Below are 18,825 nucleotides of genomic sequence, written 5' to 3'. Positions count from 1 at the left end.
CTTAACATAGTCCTGCTATTCTTGGAATTGTCCATTTAGATGTATACTTAATTACTGACCAAAATCATTTAGTATGAAAAGGTTCTCTTGTGTTAATCAACGCTATGTTAATTGTTAAAGAAAGGAGATGAAGATTAAACACATGCTTTGCCTAATGATTTGGAATAATGAATTAACTGACAGAGTTTGGGGTTTGTTCTGTTACCTGAACAAGCTTATATTTACCAAATGTTGTCTGTAGTTAGGAGAAGTGATTAACACAAACCAGTTTACATTAATCAATTTGCATTAGAAATATGCTTTTAAGTGAGTATAAAGCCTGGATCATCTGAAAGACAAGAGCTTGTGTCTGTGTGGTCTGGTGGGGTTTTTTTGACAGTTGCATCAAATTTCTAGTATGGATAGGAAAAATTGGAAAACAGACCTCACGGAAGAAACAGAACACAATAGTGAAGTTAATCAACTTGTATTACTTATACACTTACTCATCTAGTTGAGAAGTTAATCATAGCAACATGGCAGTGTTCTTACAGATGCTTCCTTTTAATCAGTGTTACTGCATGACTGCATATCATAGATATCGCATTCTTCTCAAAGGTGGTGAGAAAGCCTGCTATGGCAGTAACCCCACCAAATATAAATGTAATTCAAATTAGTAGCATCAGAAGATTATTTGTTGTTGTAGTTGTCACTTTTTTTTAAATGGTTATTTGGATCACAAATAAAGCAGTTTCAATAATGTATATCCAAAAGAACCTAAGTACATTATCTCGCAGGCTCAGAAGGTGGTCCTAAAAAATTTATCATCTTCTATTTTATGCTAGCCTACTTGTTTCTGATGCAATTGTCTAAGTCCTTTGGGTAGTATATTTCTCTTCTCTGATAATCTGATGCTTTCCAATTTCAAGCATAATGGGCATGTGTCCACACAAATTAGGATCTAACTAAGGAAAATCCATTTGATGAAGCTGAGATTTTATATTCGCCATTTGCCGCTAATGGCTTTGTGAGACCCAATATTTGTTTGAATTAATTTTTATTCTTGTCTATTGTCTGGTGAGCTGTCCAAGTTAATCAAAATTGCCATTTGTGGGGATTGTGGTTAATATATTTAAGAAAGATGAAAACAAGATGTGAATTAAAAAAGAAAAAGCTAAGGAAAACTTGGAAGCTATGAAAGTGTAGCAGAGAAGGCTGTGCATAACTAAGATTTCATCTGTTTCTAAGAATATTCTGCAACTGATTGGTGTTGTAGTTTTCATTGTTCTTTTGTGGCTGCTTTTGAGGCAAAAGGGAAGACAACACAATCTCAAGTGCTCTTACCAGCCTTTCCTTTATTTAGTTTAAGATAGATTTAACAATGTACCAGTAGCAGGTGGAATTTACCAGAAAGAGAACATTGTCCTTTCAGGAAGGGAGTACAACTTTTTTTTTTTTTTTCTCTCTCTTTAATTTGCACTACTGTTAATCATCATTTTTACTTGGGAAACCAAACCTCAGCCTTGTATTGAAGAAAGGAAAAGACTGATAAGGGCCTGATGAAAAGGATGCAGAATCTCCAGGTCAAAGAAGAACAAGTGTAAATTGTAATGGATACAAATGGGAGAAGACAAATGAGAGCCCCAAGAACTACTGAAACATACACACTCAGTTGACTGTCTAATCAAAAGAGTTGTACTGACAAGCAGAATAGAAAGAGGAGGAATATACTGACAAGGAGAAAGAATTAATTAGAAACAACGACTTTTTTTTTTTCCATTGGAGCCATTTAAGTCCAAGTTAGTGTAATGCTGATGTCCCCTGTGTGATAGACTCAGCATCTCCAGTTTAATTAGGTTTGCCTACCATATTGCTGTGGTTTGACAAACCAGCTTATTCCATTATCTCATAGCTGGAGAAAGATCTGATTATTTAGAAGATATTTCAGCCACGTTAGAGAAATCTGAGTGAGAGGTGATTTGTATGTTCCTAAGTCTTCCTCTGAAAAACTACAAAAGTGGCATGGAAGATAATTTTTCTTAGTAATCATACATGGAGATTAGAGTTTTGTTGAAATTAAATATAAGGAAAAAAAAAAAGGAAATGAAGAGTGAAAATGGTGTCTAATGAGGTTCAAATAGGATAAAAATAAAAGGCATTAGGAGACAATTAACATTCTGGGGTTCAGTTAACTTATCTGTGTATGGATACCACTTCTTAAATTGTGCTTCACTGTAGACTAAGTCACTTGGGACTTCGTACAAGTTCTTCAACAGCTGGAGTTCCCTAAAACTCTGACAAGAAAACTCAACTAATGAGAAAGTCAATATTATTTCATAAACAACTGGTATGTATTCTCCATTAATATTAGTCAAAATATCAGCCTTGTCCCCGAAGTGAACTGTGAAGACACACTAAGCAAAGTTAGGGATACCACACAAATTTCAAGTGGAATTTCAGCCTTGGTTTTGCTTCGCTTTGTTCAGTGAGCAGCATGAATGCATCAAATTGATTAAACTTTCGTATTTTTACAGTAGTCCAATGGATATTTTTAAAAATAGCTTAGAAATTTCACATTTAACTACTAAATCATTTTTATTTATTATCAGTGGTTTTAGGTAACAGAACATTTTATCAATTAAATATTGACACTTCAAAGCATGACTTCCCTTGGTACGTCCACTAATGAAACCCCAGAAGGTTTTCCAGCTCCAAAAGTGATTTGTGAGGTTTCAGTTGCTGATTAATACATAACTAATCTTCTGCCACAGAAAGATCAATTCCTACTTTTTCTACATACAATTCTATGTTTGTATTGCAGGCAAGCTGAAGAAAATAAGTTTTGGTTGGCTGGTTTAATGCTGTTTAAAATATTTAAAGCTGGCCTATTTAGGATTGTACAGAAGAGTATGCTGGATTTTTACCTTCCACTGATCTGTCACTCTGTATTAGTTTTCAAGCTGGGGAAGCAGATTAGATCATATGTTTTTGTATTAAAGACTGTTGATATATAGGGCCTTGTCATTACAGCAGTTTTATTAAAGGAGGTTACTGTCCCCAAGGGGAGTCTTAACATGTACTGTTATTTATGCACAGATGCCTCTGTCATTTGAAGGGGTTGTTAAATTGTATTTTAATATCAGGATGACAAAACATTCTTTGGTCTGCCTGTTTATGCTTGGGCTAGCTCATAAGACAACACAGAGGAAACATCCACAGTGTTCAGGCTCACATAATGTATAATTGACTGTTATAATTGTTAGCTGTCTTGTTAGTGCCTTTGAGCACTAACACTTATCCCACAGTTATGAAAACAAATAATCTTGCTTTCTTCAGAAACTTACTTTTGATATGTGAAGTTTAGCAAGTTCTAAAGGGGGAGTGCAATAACCTGCCTTGGTTCTTGTCATAAAGTGATGTGACAGAAATGTGCTCTGACCTGAGGAATACACAATCAGATTTTTAAATATTTTTTAATATTAATTCCCACAAAATTATTTCAAGAAAACTAATACCATGGCAATTTTTAGGTGAAATGATCTACAGTAGCAATTAACCTTCCTTCATGGTCCCAGAGAGTCAGATTTTGTATGTGGTTTATGACCATTTTCCCTCTAGATTTTGACTCCTGGTTATATCAATGTGCCCTGTATCAAATCTGCTTACTGTTGCAATTTCATAATGAAATCCCTGCCTAAACAACATAGAAGAAACCTAAACCCATTATTGACAGCAACAACATACAGTTCATGCCAAATGGCTACAGGATGCATTGATTAAAGCTGAACTATTAATCCAACTCAATCTTGGGTAAGTTAGCCCCAACCCTACTCCAGCATGAACCCATACCTTCATCTCCATGTTGTCTGTTGGCTTTCTCTGCTCATAACAAGAAGGGAGGGTTGGTGATGGAAAGGTTTACTCTCCTTTGCGAGGTCATGCTGATGACAGGTATCATTACAGGTTCTTTGGGAAATGGGAATTCTTCCCATTATAACTCACTCTGATGCAGTTTTAACTATCAGGCACTGATAGATGATGTCTTTTTTTCTTCTGACCCTTGGTCTTTCTGTGTGTAGGAAGAACTCTGATATGGATCCAGATTTAGCTAGGTGGATGTCTATGGTAGAGAATCCAGTCTTTGTCCAAAGCCTTGTCTTAAATAGGAAACAGAACAGCCATTTTGCAGCAGAGTGGCTTTTAGTAATAGTTGGCAAAAAGACTTTTACTCCCGTTACCTCAATTCATCCAAGTCCCTGCCAGTTAAACTGGCTTGTTTGTTTTTAGATGATGGTTATAAACTACACGGTGTTATCTGTCCCAGGTAGTTATCTAAAAATCTGATTCTGCAGAACCAAGCCTAAGAAAATTTAGGGAGTTTTAGGTAACGCTATTATCAACGTGGATCAAGTGGATAGATAGAAATCTGTGGGCTGGTTATGGAAATAAATTAGAGGGCTTTACTTTGTCTTTGGTTCAATGAAAGTTCCAGAAGTCAATACCTGCTAATACCTCACATTAGGAAGAAGAACATTCTATCTAGAGAACAACTCTAGCAGACCATGCTTGAGCAGAGGATTGGACTAAATAATCTCCAGAGAACCATGCTTAAGGAGTGTACAAATTTTGGTCAGGGTTGCTGCACAAAGTGAAGTTCACACTTAGGACACATTGTCTCAGCCTAATTTGTGCTAGTTCTTGCCTTCAGCTACTGGAACCGTACTAGTGGCCCCAGAAAGGCTGTACGGATGGTGCAGATAGTTACAGTGGTAAATCTTGAGGCTATGAGGTTAAAGAGAGAGAAATTAAAGAAGCATTATGATCTATGTCAACAAGTTTAAGTCAAATCTTCAGTTTGGACTTTGGTATTTGATCCTTCTTAAAACAATGGAAGAACTTTGCTAGAGGGGAGAGAATAATCTCTTCGGATTTGGGTCCACTATGAGATTTCAATGCCCTTACTACCTGTGCTTTGTTCTGGCCTGTGATATAACACATGAGCTCTTAGCTGGCTCTTGTGACTGAAACAAGAAAATAATTCTGAGATGGTTTTCTTCTTCCAGGTTCTATGCAAGTGATGAATAAAACAAGGCGGATCATGGAACATGGAGGTGCTCATTTCATCAATGCATTTGTGACAACACCCATGTGCTGCCCATCTCGCTCCTCTATTCTTACGGGGAAGTACGTCCACAACCACAACACTTACACTAACAATGAGAACTGTTCTTCTCCGTCCTGGCAGGCTCAGCATGAAATACGTACGTTTGCAGTGTACCTCAACAACACAGGATACAGGACAGGTAAGATCAAGGCTGGCTCCATCTGAAAGCTTCCTTGGACTTGTTAGTACAAAGTCTACTGTATTTTAATATTTTAATTTGTTCTCATAATGGACTGCAGTGGTGCAGAATGCCAGAGATTCAGTTGTGCATGTAGGTTTAGCTTCCTTGTACTTTTACTTGAGGAAATAAAAAAAAGAAAAAAAAAAGAAAAAAGAAAAAAAAAAAAAAGAAAAAAAAAAAAACTTTGAGAAGCCGGGAAGGATGAAATAATGTGCATGTTTGAACCAAAGGCATAGCACATGTAGAATTTGCCCTGCAATTAACTGAAGTGCATAGAACAGACAAGAAAGATGCTATGGAAAGGAATTAATAATTTGAATTTTTTGTAAAACAGATATATTAATCAAGAATACAAGCAAAGGCACTGCTACTTCTGTGGTTTGGGGCAGAGCTGTCAGCTGGATTGGTTTCTCTAGACAATCCATACCTAGAAGAGTGTTTAGGATAAGTTGAGGAATAATCATCAAGATCAAATGTACTCCTGAGAAACAAATGATCCTCTGCATGCAGTGCTCCTTAGGACCAAAGTTCCTGTAGAAAGGATTTCAGAAAGTGTAGCACATGTTTCACACCTATTTCCTTCTTGCATTCTCTAGACAGGAGATTTAGGTCCTTGCCCTGTTACAGTGGTTTTGTTACATTTCTTGCTAATGCCTTTTGTCATCATGAGAAACAGGCATAAATCTGGTTCTATTTGTGTTATTTATAGTATATATACTATAATATTGTAGTATAGTTGTTACTGATAGAATACATTTGTGCTTTGAATTTACAGTATTTGAGGCTTCCAGAAAGTAGGATAAATCTTGAATAATAATTGTTACAAGGTCATTATTTTCTTTCTAACTATTCACGTGAGTTTTAAATGTCATTGTTGCAAAGTCTTAGTCTTAAAACAAATAGGTAATTTCCTTGTTTTCTTTTTCTAAAATAAAGACCTGAATTAATCTGAAAATAAATAAATTAGGGGAAGTGCACAAACCTTATGAATTGGTTGCTGTTTCCCTCCGTTTATCATTCCTGGCACTAATACCAATGATCATGTGAATACCACACCAAGGTTAATGTGTTGTTCTTCATAGATTATTTGTTTTGTGTTTACTGATGTTTGTCTGTTGTAATAATTTTTATATTTAGTGACTATATTTTGAGCACCTGCAATTTCTACTAACTTGTGTAGCTATATATACTTGTATGTATATATATGTGTATATGTATGTTTAGCAAGTGTCCTGCTATTCATGTGTCTTACATTTTTACATTAACTTAGTGTTTCAATTTAGACCCAAATCTTAGTGAATCTATATTACATTTTTAGTCTACTTAATTTGCAAACTAAATTTTTTGGAACACACAGAAATAGTACTTTTACAAGTACAAAGCAATCTTCAGGTGTAAATGAGATCCTCATTCATGTAGTTAAATGTGATATGGTATTATACAAATTTAAATGGGAATTGCTTTTATTGGAGACTGGTGTTCATTTCTGATCTCCAGTTAAAGTCTTGAGTTATCCACTAGGAAGGATGTCAATAGTAAGAAGGTATTTTTTTGCCTTTTTTTTTTTTCCTAAAGATCTGATCAGGTTTACCTGCTTCAGAAATAGCAGGAAATTGTACTTTAGAACCTTGTTCACTCAGTTTCTCAAGTTTCAAAAGTAACCTGCTAAGGGGAGTATTTTGGAGATTATGAATACTGTTTCTCGGAAATGGGGAGTCCTCCTTAAACATGACTGCAGTGAACAAAGGAAGATCTGGAAAGCACAGGAGTTCATTTGTAGGGGTTTTTTTAATAATTTTTTGAGGTCCATGATAGTACTAGTTTGCCCTGTAAATGTACAGGTTAGCTTCTTGATTCCTTTTTTTTGATGAAGGAGGAGAAAGAGGCCATGAGAAATAAAGCCTTTTGAAGCTTGCTCTTATATTTAAGTTCACAACCTTGGAGTGAGAAAGCTGTTATTTTGGAAGGGAGTTTGGTTTTTTCTTAATTCATAAGCCAGGCCTTCTCCCTGTGTGTTTCTCTTCTCTCTTCTCTTTTGTTGAAACTTGAAGGAAGAAATTGTACTCTCCTACTCCACTTAACTTTCCCTCTGTTTTTCTTTGCTTGTTTCGCTTCTCCTTGCCCTCTTCTCTATCCATTGTGATCTCCTGGTGTTTTGTTCTGTTGCAAAAGATGATTCTGCTGGCTACCGTTCTTTCTGCATTGTAGTATTTTCCCTGTGGTGGTGGCGGCATTTGTGATTTGGATCTATACAGACTTGTGCTGCTGCTGACACCTTTGGGAAACGTACCGGTGGTATGTGGGCAAGTTAGAGCAGTGTGGTGCAGGCTTCACCTGCACGAGTTGCAAGTGAAAAATAGGAGATGGAAAAGGTGCCACTTTCCTATGATTGTTTCTCAGTTTCAGCCTTGGTTGTCAGTTTTATGTTTTTCAGCTTTGGCACTTTAAAAAGTTTGACCAACTGTGTTAGGCACCAGACTTGTCAGAACAGAGATGAAAGGAAGAGGGTGAGCTCCAGGGAAGTTCTGTCTTGGGCTTTAACAGTCATGATTTCAACCATCATGCATAGGGTTCACTGTCACTTTATGTGGATCAATTAAAATAAATATCATGACAATGCAAAGGATGGGTTTTCCTTCTACAGTGGAAGCCATTGAGGCATTAGGTGTTACGGGTATAAGTCTTCCTCTGCATTAACCTGTCTCACAATCTAAAAAAGGCCAGTGTCATGAATAGTGACTGAGAGGCTGCGTTCTCGTTACATAGCCACTACATGTAGACAAGAAGTTCCCAAACCCAGTATATTAAGCAATCAGTCCAGTTTAGAAGAGCTTTTCACATCATTGCCCTATTACATATTGTGGGAAATTAGACAAGGACAATTTACGTAAACAAACCAAGTCAATTGATGAATTAATCTTTAGAAAAGTCAGTGTAAGCAACATCTGAATCATCACTAACTTAAAATAGTGGATGCTAGTATTTCAACTTGGAGCAGGAGGTGATTAGAATGGAAAAGAAACAAAGAGATCCTGTGACAAACATTTCTGAATGTCAGGGAATTTCTCTGCCAAAGGTTCCTGTGTAAACATTTACAGAAAAAAAGGTTCTGTTTTCTGTGAACATACACATCTCTTTCTGTGAGACAGCTTTTAAAATGCACAATGCATTGTTGCATGCTTGGGTCCTGCAGCAACAAATACCAAGATGTTTTATTGGAATACAGATTTAAACTTTGCCTTAGACATTACTTAATGAGAAAAGCTTCTCTTTTCCATTTGCCTGGCTGGCTGAATGATTAGGTCTTAAAATCGGTGACTGATTCCAGAATATTTTGTCAGCCTTATCTGCAGTCAGGAAATGAAAAGACATGTTTATCTTATTAAATTCAACAGAATTAGGGGTGGTGGGCCAAATTCAGCCTGGCAGAAGGACACTTTTGCTTCAGTGAATTTTCTGAGAGTTAATTTATGTTAGGGCTTAAGGTGGCTCAGTATGCAGCAAATGCAGTACACATTTGGGCTAGTTTACCATCCTTGTTCCTAGTGAGCAGTACCCTATAGTTCCCTATTCACTAAAATGAACCTATTAACAAAGGAAAAAACCTACTTCTTGTATGGTAATGTGTCAGTATCTGACTCTGATGGTACGTCCATACTTGAATTATGCAAAGAATTAATAAATGCCATTTTGTACGTGTCGTGTGTTTTGAACCTAGAGAAAAGTCATTGTGGGAGGTCCGTCTCTGCCATTATAAAAATTTTCTTGGGAATAAAAGTAATAATCATTCTTAGCACTTTCACAGGGCTTTACAATAATTAACTAATGACTTCATTAAAATTCAGTGACAATCTTCCATTTCCTCCCGTTAATATTAGACTAAGAAGATACAGTGGCTGACTGCATTCAAATAATTATTTTTCCACTTCACTGTCTGAGCCTTTGACATTTAAAAGTGATTTCAACATTAAATTGCAAGAAAGAGGAGAAAGGCTATTGGTAAATGTTTGTTAAAGGAGGAATGAACCTGAAAAACGTGTGACCGGATTTTAATATCTAGATACATGCCAGGAGAAAAATTCTTAGATTATCAGTTCCCTGCTGTAGAATTTGTTCTCCACAATAGTTGCTGGTTGCTATATTTTATTACAGAAATACTTAAAAATTTAACTGAAGTTGATCCCTGTGTGTAATTGCTTGGTAGGGAATAATTGATGACCTAAAGAGTCAAAGGATAGCCACCAGTAGAGACAAATAGTGAAGTACTTTCTACAAGGTCACATCCAGGTGAAGAGCAACATTAAGAAGAGATGAAAGCTTTGATTTGCACTCCAGTGCCCTAGCCACTACACCACGCTGCACTACTTCTCTGTCATGTACATGGCTGTAAAGCAAGCAGATTATCCAAATCTGAGTAACATCCTATGTGCAGGACAGATAGCTTTTGCAGCTAATGAAGAAATGAAGGCCATTTTTAAAAATAATAACCAAGTGATTTAAGAGTCAGGCTTAATTTTTAGAAGTGATTTGCACGATTAGGAACTGAAGCGTTAACGGTGTTCACCTTCAAGACATATAGGTGACTTTTCAAAACTGGATATCAGGTTTCTGAATTATTTATCTCAAGGTAAATTGGTTTCCTTAGATTGTTTGCTCTCTGTATAGAAATATTATCTTAGCAAAGTCTGTCAGATTATATCTGTTAGATGGTTTGAGACCATTAGACTTGAAAATGGTGTGAAAGAAAGATTCGGTGTAGTGGATATATCATGACCGCTGTTATTGCAAAAGGAAACCAAGGATCTGTGCTGGACAGGACGTAAAAAGAGTCCTGATGCATAGCCCCAATCCACTGACTCTGCCCATGTTACTGCTTCTGGCAATCTTGGTCCATGGTGGTGAATTTTTGAGCTGGAATATCCTGCAAATATTCTTATGAATGGCATTTTCAAACAAAAGACAGTTCTGGATTTCCTGCCTTGTGAGTTAAAGGCTTTTTTTTTCCCCTTCCCAGCTCCATCTTCAGTTCTATACTATGAGTTGGTTTCAAGTCAAACATGTGTGTATCTTTTCCCTCTGTTTCTATGAATCGAGTTCTAAGTATCAGTAATATCACTTTAAACATATTATAATGTATGATAACTTAAAATGAGAACACAGTAGGTAGAGCTGTGGTCTCCTGAGGATTATGCAGGGATTGTAGAAGTGAAACTTATCTCTACAGCTACTGTTTCATCACCTGTCTTCTGCATGTAGCTTTACATTATTTAAGGCACATTTTAACTATCCTGAAGAGAGGAATGTATGCATTTCTGTGAATAACTCACTGAGTAAAATCCACAAGATAGCCTGCAATCCAATAAAACCTTCCCAGGAGTCTGAGATGAATGCATCCACAGCTACAGAAATAAGCCAATGGCTCCCTTATTTCCAGTCATATTTTGTTTCCTTCTTTACCCTCTCTCTCAGTTCTTCCCCTAAATCTGTTTTTTAACATAAAATGTTGTAGACTGTGAAAAACACCTCATCTTTTACTTTCTCCCTACTATAATGTACTCTTCTGATACGATGCCAATTCTAGCATTTAAAGTGTAACGGCTTTGTCATACTGATTTATCATTTCAAGCAAGAAGTAATTCATCGCTTGATATTTCTTCAGAAATAGGATTATCATTTCATAGCATTTAAAAGAGCTAAAAGCTAAACAGAATATTTGCACATTACAAAAAATTTTTTAAAAATCTTTGTTAGTTTAGATCTTTTAGGATGGCAGTACTTATAAAGTAAAAGAACCTATTGGCCTACTATGTTTTTCATCTTCCAGTGCCATTTGTGTTCAATATTAGGTAGCTTATCAGCTAAAAATCAGAAGTTGTTCCCTCCTTCGCACTCCAATTTAAGATCTCTTTGTTTATCCAGCTAGCAGTTTAAGTCCTTGTGGTATCTTCTTGCATTCTGCTTTCTTAGCTTTTCTAGAATGCTGATTTTTTTTTGCAGAAGTCTTTCAAAATCATAACATTTAATTTAGTAATGTAATTTACTGAATAAAGTTTTCCTAAGCTGTCTTTCCTATAAGCCCAAAGATGTGAGTTCTGTGTGGCCTGCATGGTTGTATACTTGCCCTGTACAGCAGCAATACACAATTTAGTGAGCATTGGAAAAGCTTAGTGAAACAAAGTTCAAAGCTAGAATAAGCTTTATCCCATCTTTTAATGATGATCAGTGATGGTTTCAAAGACTGACCAGTGCATGTTAGTGATAAAAGGAGGATGAGAGAAAATGTGGGTCCCCTCCGGAATGAAACAGGCAACCTGATATACCCAGGATATGGAGAAGGCTGAGGTACTCAATAACATCTTTGCCTCAGTCTTCACTGGCAAGTGCTTGAGCCACACTGCCCAGGTCACAGAAGACAAAGGCAGGGACTGGGAGTGTGAAGAACCGCCCACTGTAGGAGAAGATCAGGTTCGAGAATATCCAAGGAACCTGAAGGTGCACAAGTCCGTGGGACCTGATGAGTTGCATCCGTGGGTCTTGAGGGAACTGGCGGATGAAGTGGCCAGGCCACTCGCCATCATATTTGAGAAGTCCTGGCAGTCCGGCGAAGCTCCCACTGACTCGCAGAAGGGAAACATAACCCTCATTTTTAAGAAGGAAAAAAAGGAAGACCCAGGGAACTACAGGCCGGTCAGTCTCACCTCCGATCATGGAGCAGATCCTCCTGGACACTATGCTCAGGCACATGGAAAATAAGGAGGTGATTGGTGACAGCCAACATTCACTAAGGGCAAATCGTGCCTGACAAATTTGATGGCCTTCTATGATGGGGTTACAGCGCTGGTGGACAAGGGAAGAGCCACAGATGTCATCTACCTGGACTTGCGCAAGGCATTTGACACTGTCCCACACAACGTCCTTGTCTCTAAATTGGAGATACATGGATTCTGCCCCTCTTGTGCAATTCTGCACTCTTGTGCAACCCCACCTGGAGTGCTGCATCCAGCTCTGGGGGCCCCAGTACAAGAAAGACATTGAGCTGTTGGAGTGAGTCCAGAGGAGGGCCATGAAGTTGAGCAGAGGGATGGAGCACCTCTTCTATGAGGACAGGCTGAGAGAGTTGGGATTGTTCAGCCTGGAGAAAAGAAGGCTCCGGGGAGACCTAATTGTGGTTTATGGTGAGGGACTCTTTATCAGGGAGTGCAGTGACAGGACAAGGGGGAATGGGTTCAAGCTGAAGAGGGTAGATTTAGATCAGATGTTAGAAAGAAATTCTTTACTGTTAGGGTGGTGAGGTACTGGAACAAGTTGCCCAAAGAGGTTGTGGAGGCCCCATCCCTGGAAGTGTTCAAGACCAGGTTGGATGAGGCTTTGGGCAACGTGGTCTAGTGGAGGGTGTCCCTGCCTGTAGCAGGGGGGTTGGAACTAGATGATCTTTGAGGTCCCTTCCAACCCAAATCATTCTATGATTCTGTGATATCTTTTTGTATGTTTTAGTAGCATGGGTACTGCCCTGAGACCTTTGTCTCATCTTCCAGGTTAGAGATAATACCACTTCACATCCTTGTGTGTATGTTATGCATGGGAGAACTATATATGGTTTTGAGACGGATGCGTTTAAGGACTGTAAGAGCTTACTGGTTATTTAAAAAAAAAAAAAAAGTGTAATTTTTTTTTTATCAAAAGTAAAAGATAAACGTACAGATAATAAACAGTGTAGAACCTAGATTCCTTCTCTTTCAGTGAATATCTTGTTGAAAGGAATTCTATGGTTATATTGAACCAAGGTTGGACTTTTCTTCTAACTGGATTCAATCAGACTTTATTGTTTTTATTTCTTAACTAATATTTTTAGTAGTGGTCTTCCAAGTTTAAAAAAGGTGCTTTTTTCCACCTAACAATAAAATACAGCAAATATTTCTTCTTGCACAGCATGTCTCAGTAGCTCCCTGAAAATTGCCCATCAGGTTTTCTTTAAATCCTATAAACAAAATGGCTCTGAATGAAATTCTTTGAGTTGGCCCAAATAGCATGGTGCAGACTTTGATATTTTAGTGAAGATTCAACGTTAAGCTAGATAAGCTTTTGCTTAGGCTATTAGTTATTAAAAAAGGTCTGACAGTCCACTATTGGGGAGGTTTTTGGGTTGTGTGTGTGGAGGAGGAAATGCCGCATGAAATGAGAGGAGGATAAGTCTAAAGGTTAGGAGTCTTCTGTGACCATGATACATAAAAGGGGGGAGTGGTACCCGATAATTTTTTAATAAAATGTCTTGTTGTTGTGGTGGTTTTGACATTGGGAAACATTTTTTGGAAAATCTGAATCAGGGTTGGCCACCAAGGAATATGAGCAGACTGACTAGCGATAGTGAGCTGGGTTGTGGAGTAGTGCTCTAAACCATGTAAGCCAGCCAGCGCTTCTGCTTTCTCATGTGCTGCCCAGTATAAGAAATGATGCTGTTGCGATACACTAAGTCATCCCATCCTGAATTGTAATAAAGGTTGATGACATGAGGATTGCCATTTCTAGATGTTTTTGCCTTTAACTTTCAGAGGGTTTGTGTGAGGGGGATGTTCAGAAAGATATTTATGCCTTACAATTCTAGTTCTGTTTAAACTTTTGTAAGCCATAGGCATTAGTGAAAGGGGGCTTTGGCCCCATTCCGTTGGGAATTTGCTCACCTGAGAAGCACAAGGAAGACCTGGCTCACTATCAGCATTCTTCTGTTTGCTTCCTTGTTGACCATTTCAAAATATTTGGTTTGAGACCTTTTGTTTTATTTGGCTTCATCTGCTCCCCTTCAGCCAATTCCCCTGATTCATTAAATAGATCTTGGCACTGATCCTTGGCCACAACTGAGGAATGTACATTGCAAATTCAGGAAGAGGAACAAAGGTGTCATAAAGATTACTGTGCATTGCCTTTGTCCTGCTAGATATCAGACTAGTCCCCTGGCATAACAAGAAAGCCTGTAGGCTATTCTAACTGCACTGGTTACCAGTCGCTGTATAACATGGGTTTTACTACTATTATGTTTCATGAATTGTAAAGATAATTTTTATTCCAGTTACAGAGAAGAGCTGTGCATGTAAAGGCTTTTGCCTTTGATACTACTCGTTTTATGTCTCTCTGGTGGTGGATGGAGCATGTGATCGTTAAGAAAATTTTGAGCCATCGGTGTACTATAGGTTAGAGACAAATGGGGCCGTCATGTGCAGTAGACTAAAATAAAATGTGTATGTGTGTATACTTCTCTCCTTAGTCTAACTGGTTAAGTACTTCAATGAATTCATCATTTCATGGGCTGCTGCAGACATACAAAAGAAAAGAAATAGCAAAAAACTATTCGGAGCCTAGTCTTCCTTAGCATCTTGAAACTGATGAAACTAAAGGGACCTAAAAACAAAATGTGGTTTTAAGCCTCTCTTTTTCCTCCGTAAAAATACCCTAACATTTAGGAACTCACTGTATATTTTATGCAACCCATTAGATTTACTGCAGTTACTAATGCCATATCTTCTAATCTTTGCAGTAGTGTCATATTTCCTGTTGTCACTGAAGGTGCCTACTGGGGCTGTTTTGTTCAGGTGGCTTCAGCACTTAGGAGTTACTGATTTTTGGAAAATCTAGTCCATTATTACCTAAAGTGAACTGATGTCTCTTGAAAAGTCTTTCCCATGGATCCAAATTTAATACTAAATTACAGGATTTTATGTCAGAACCCCCATACTTGTGCTGTAAATCTGTTAATTTCAGTACATTGTCAGTTTAAGAGTATATTTGGCCATGATGTGAATGCAAAGCTGACTTGACCTTTGGGCTTATTGCTTGTTAGATGCGCACTTAGCTATGCTGAGAGTGCTTTCTCATCTGCTTTCCTCTGATTGTCTCTTAGAGGACAAAAAGTACTAAAAGTAATTTTTGCTAGATATACAGCAGAAATACCCTCTTCCTCCCCCAATCCAAAACTAAGGGACTGCTCAAATGTAGCTAATTGTTCAACTTTAAATTGGGGAAAACTAGTATCAGATACAAAAGTAAAAGATTTGAGAGGGCTAAGTAGATCCCTATGAGTAACTAAGACTTGCAGCTCAAAACCTAAGTGAATACCTGGAAAGTTGGCTGTTGAAATATGACAGAAAAACAGTGCTTTAAATACAACTTTAAAGTACTTAATGCATGACATTCGTGTTTAAATATAGAGGGTTAATAGCTTAAAACATGAGTTTAACTTCACAGTCATGGTAGTAAGTGCAATTTAATGGGGTGCTAATAAGTGGATGCAGCTAAGTAGCATGAAGGGTATGAAGAGAAGACTCCAGGAGGAGGGATGTGTGATATAAATACTGAGCTTACTGTCCATGAGTAACAAAAAGCTGAATTTTACTTTGTCTCAGCTTCAGGATTTATTATGAGAGCATGAATATGTATACAAATATATTCATAAATCCTGGAATGATGTATATTTAACTGAAGGTGGGCCTCCTAAGTCTCCTAGTCCATCATAGGATCACAGGCTAATTCAAGTTGGAAGGGACCTCAGGAGGTCTCTTTTCCACCACCCGCCTAGAGCCTGCCCCAGGTCACGTTGCTGAGGGCTTTATCCAGTCCAGTCTTGAAAAACACCAAGAATTGGAATTGCACAGTTCTTCTGAGCAACCTGTTTCACTCTTTGACTCTTCTCTTTGTAAAAAGGTTTTCTTTATGTACAGGCTAAACCTCACTTGTTTAAATCTATGCTGGTTCTTTGTTGTCCTCCCATCATGCACCACCATGAAGGGCATGGCTTTGTGTTCTCAATGATCTTCTCGCAGCTGAAAAGCTTGTCAGGTCCCCCTGAAGCCATGCTAACTTTGCCTCACAGAGTATATTTTTCTAGTGTACTTGGCTTTACGTATAGCAGAGCTTTATCTTTCACTACTTCCTAACAGAATGTAACACATCACTGTCAGGAAGTTATTACCAGTAGTCCTTTCATACATTCATTTCCTGATTTCATCTTCTTTATTTAAAATGAGCATAAATGCTATGATCATATTGTTAAACAGGTTTTTAGTGGGATGGATAAGAGATCTTGGCCAGTATAGTTAACAGAACTGTCTCTAACCAGACGACTAACTGTGGTCAGAATCAGACCTACCAATGCAAGGAAACTGGAGGAATGACTGAAATTCTCTGTCTAAATCTGATCTTCTGGCGATTTTATGCTGGTGACTCCGTAGACTTGCAATATGTTCTCATTTGTAGTTTGAGAACTGAAAAAGGTCTGTTATATCCAGCTGCTGATCTTGGGCGGTCTGTATGGAGTTAAAAGGGATAAATGATCCCCTGCATAATTTTATTGATGCATCCTGAATTATCTTAAATTTCAGTGTAATGCAAAGTTTTGTGAATATCCTTTGTAGATGCATTTTAGTTGTGTTAAGTATTTTTAGGTAGGTATTAGGAAAAGAATTAGCATTTAAAAAACGGGGAAAAAAATCACAAGCTTGCAGAGTGTGGTAGATGATATAGACAGATGAGATAACTAGCTTTAACATTTCGCAATGGTGGTAGATGATGCCTTGATGTCCGTTCTCTTGATTGTGCTTTTATACTACATTTGACAATACACTAGATCTGCTTTTTAAGCAGTGAGCTGTGGCCTTGATATATCTGCGGTTGTGTTGCATTCAGAGCAGACCTTTGTATTAATTGATAGCACAGGGAAAATTCTTTTGTGTGCAATTTTTTTTCCTTACAGGAAGAGTTTAAAAAACAAAGCCTCTTGTAAAAATCCCACTCTATACCAAAGAATTTTCCAGGTGTTTATCATCGAAGGGCGAGACTCTGAGAACCTAAGAACGTTATGAACCCCCGCGGAAGTGATAACTGTGTACAAAGGACTCAATTCTTGCATATCCTGTTTTATGTAGTCTTAGGAGAAAGCATGTTTTATAGTATTTAAAGCAAAGGAAAATCACGTTCTTAATGCATTTATTAAAAAACAGCCACTTGGGTGCTTTTTAATGGTCATTTCATAGGCTGGATATAGGAGCATGGCTGAGCATATCAAACAGCAGCCTCTGTGAATGTTTATTAATGAAATCTTGGAGCAGTTTGAAATTGCATGTACCAAAGGCATGTGTACTCTAGTGAGCAGCTGTCTCTGGTGGTGAACTAATCTGATGAGGGGAAGAACTGTGTTAGAGAGAATCTTTACAATCCAAAATCAAAATCTTTCACCAGCATCAAGAGAGCTTTATTGTAACCCAATATTTTTTACTGCAGAGGATTGACATTTAAAAGTTTTGGAATAAAAAGCCTTTAAACAGCTGAGAAGGAGGGGGAAAAGAAAAAGATGTGAAATGGAAGATTGGAAATAGCAGAGAATATTATTTAAAGCCCTTTGTCATCCATGAAAGATTATAAAGACATCCTGAATGTACAATGGGGGGTATGCAAAAGGTGCTGGAAGGAACTTCCGCCAGACTTTCCTTCAATGCCTCTGCAGAATAACAATGAAGTAATTCTTTACAGAATGCCTCTTTCCTGAGTTCTTCAGCTGGCTCAGCCAAAGTTTTTAGGAATGGATTGGTTCCCGTGAGCAGAAATGCCAAATATATCTCTGTTTGGATGTAATATGTTGAATGGGGGACAAAAGGCATTGGAATGCCTTGTGTATACCTGCTACTGCAGACAGTGGTCAGTGTTTCAGTCCTGTGTTCTTGTTACCAGGACAAGAAAAAATGTGCATCTATATTGTTTGATTAGCCATGACCACTGTCAGTTGCCTGTCATTCTTTAAAAATGAGAAGTTGTTCATAAAGCAAAATAATTTGGAAAAGTGTATATACTGTCTAAATACAGTCAACGAGTAATGTGATAGTTTCCACCTACAGTGGAGTAGATTTTGCTTTGTTTCTGCTAGTTTACTTCGCTTGGTTAAAGATGTTATGAGGTAGTTTAGGACAGTGAAACAAATTCTTTTCTGCATCATGCTTATCTATCACTTAACCCTTTTGTAAGCAACTCAGCTGTAAAATAACATAACACCTCGCCTGCTTTTGCAAAATATTTTGAAAGCACAGTGTAATTTTAAGGAATTTATGAATTGTGTCCCAATAGATGTGCCCTCCTCATCTTCTGTGATGTAGATCTTAATTTTGTCAGCACTTTCATCTCTTTGAAACACTTTGAAAGATCTCAAACATTCACTTTCTCTTGGCTCACCTTACACTTTAATTGAACACATTAAAAAATCGTTCAGGACGATGATTCAAAATATGCTTTTCTGTTCTACCTAACCACTTTGAGTTGGATCTTATGGACATTCAGTGCACAATGTACTGACTCACTGTAAATTTGTTTAATTCTGCTGTATAGTTCCACTATATTACTATGTTGCTAAAATCATGTTTCCAATTTTTTTCGAAAAAAACACTATCAGGTAATGATGTGGACCTCTCTAACGTACTGTTTTGTATCACTGTTTCTCAGTGTGTCTATCTTTTGGACAGATATT

General features: G+C 37.6%; 1 protein-coding gene across 19 annotated transcripts in view; it reads left to right on the top strand.

Moving 5' to 3' along the window:
* SULF2 (sulfatase 2) overlaps window positions 1–18,825 on the top strand; it is a 161,359-nt gene that overhangs the window by 97,603 nt on the left and 44,931 nt on the right. For all 19 annotated transcript variants that reach the window (XM_075768838.1, XM_075768837.1, XM_075768839.1 and 16 more), the window contains one exon: window positions 5,043–5,282. In XM_075768838.1, coding sequence (XP_075624953.1) covers window positions 5,043–5,282 — 240 coding nt within the window. The remainder of the gene's footprint in view (window positions 1–5,042; window positions 5,283–18,825) is intronic.

The sequence above is a fragment of the Balearica regulorum genome, chromosome 16, assembly GCF_011004875.1.
Source record: "Balearica regulorum gibbericeps isolate bBalReg1 chromosome 16, bBalReg1.pri, whole genome shotgun sequence".
Lineage (NCBI taxonomy): Eukaryota > Metazoa > Chordata > Aves > Gruiformes > Gruidae > Balearica > Balearica regulorum.
Note: the sequence above shows the minus strand (reverse complement) of the source record. Positions and strands in the feature narration are given on the sequence as shown.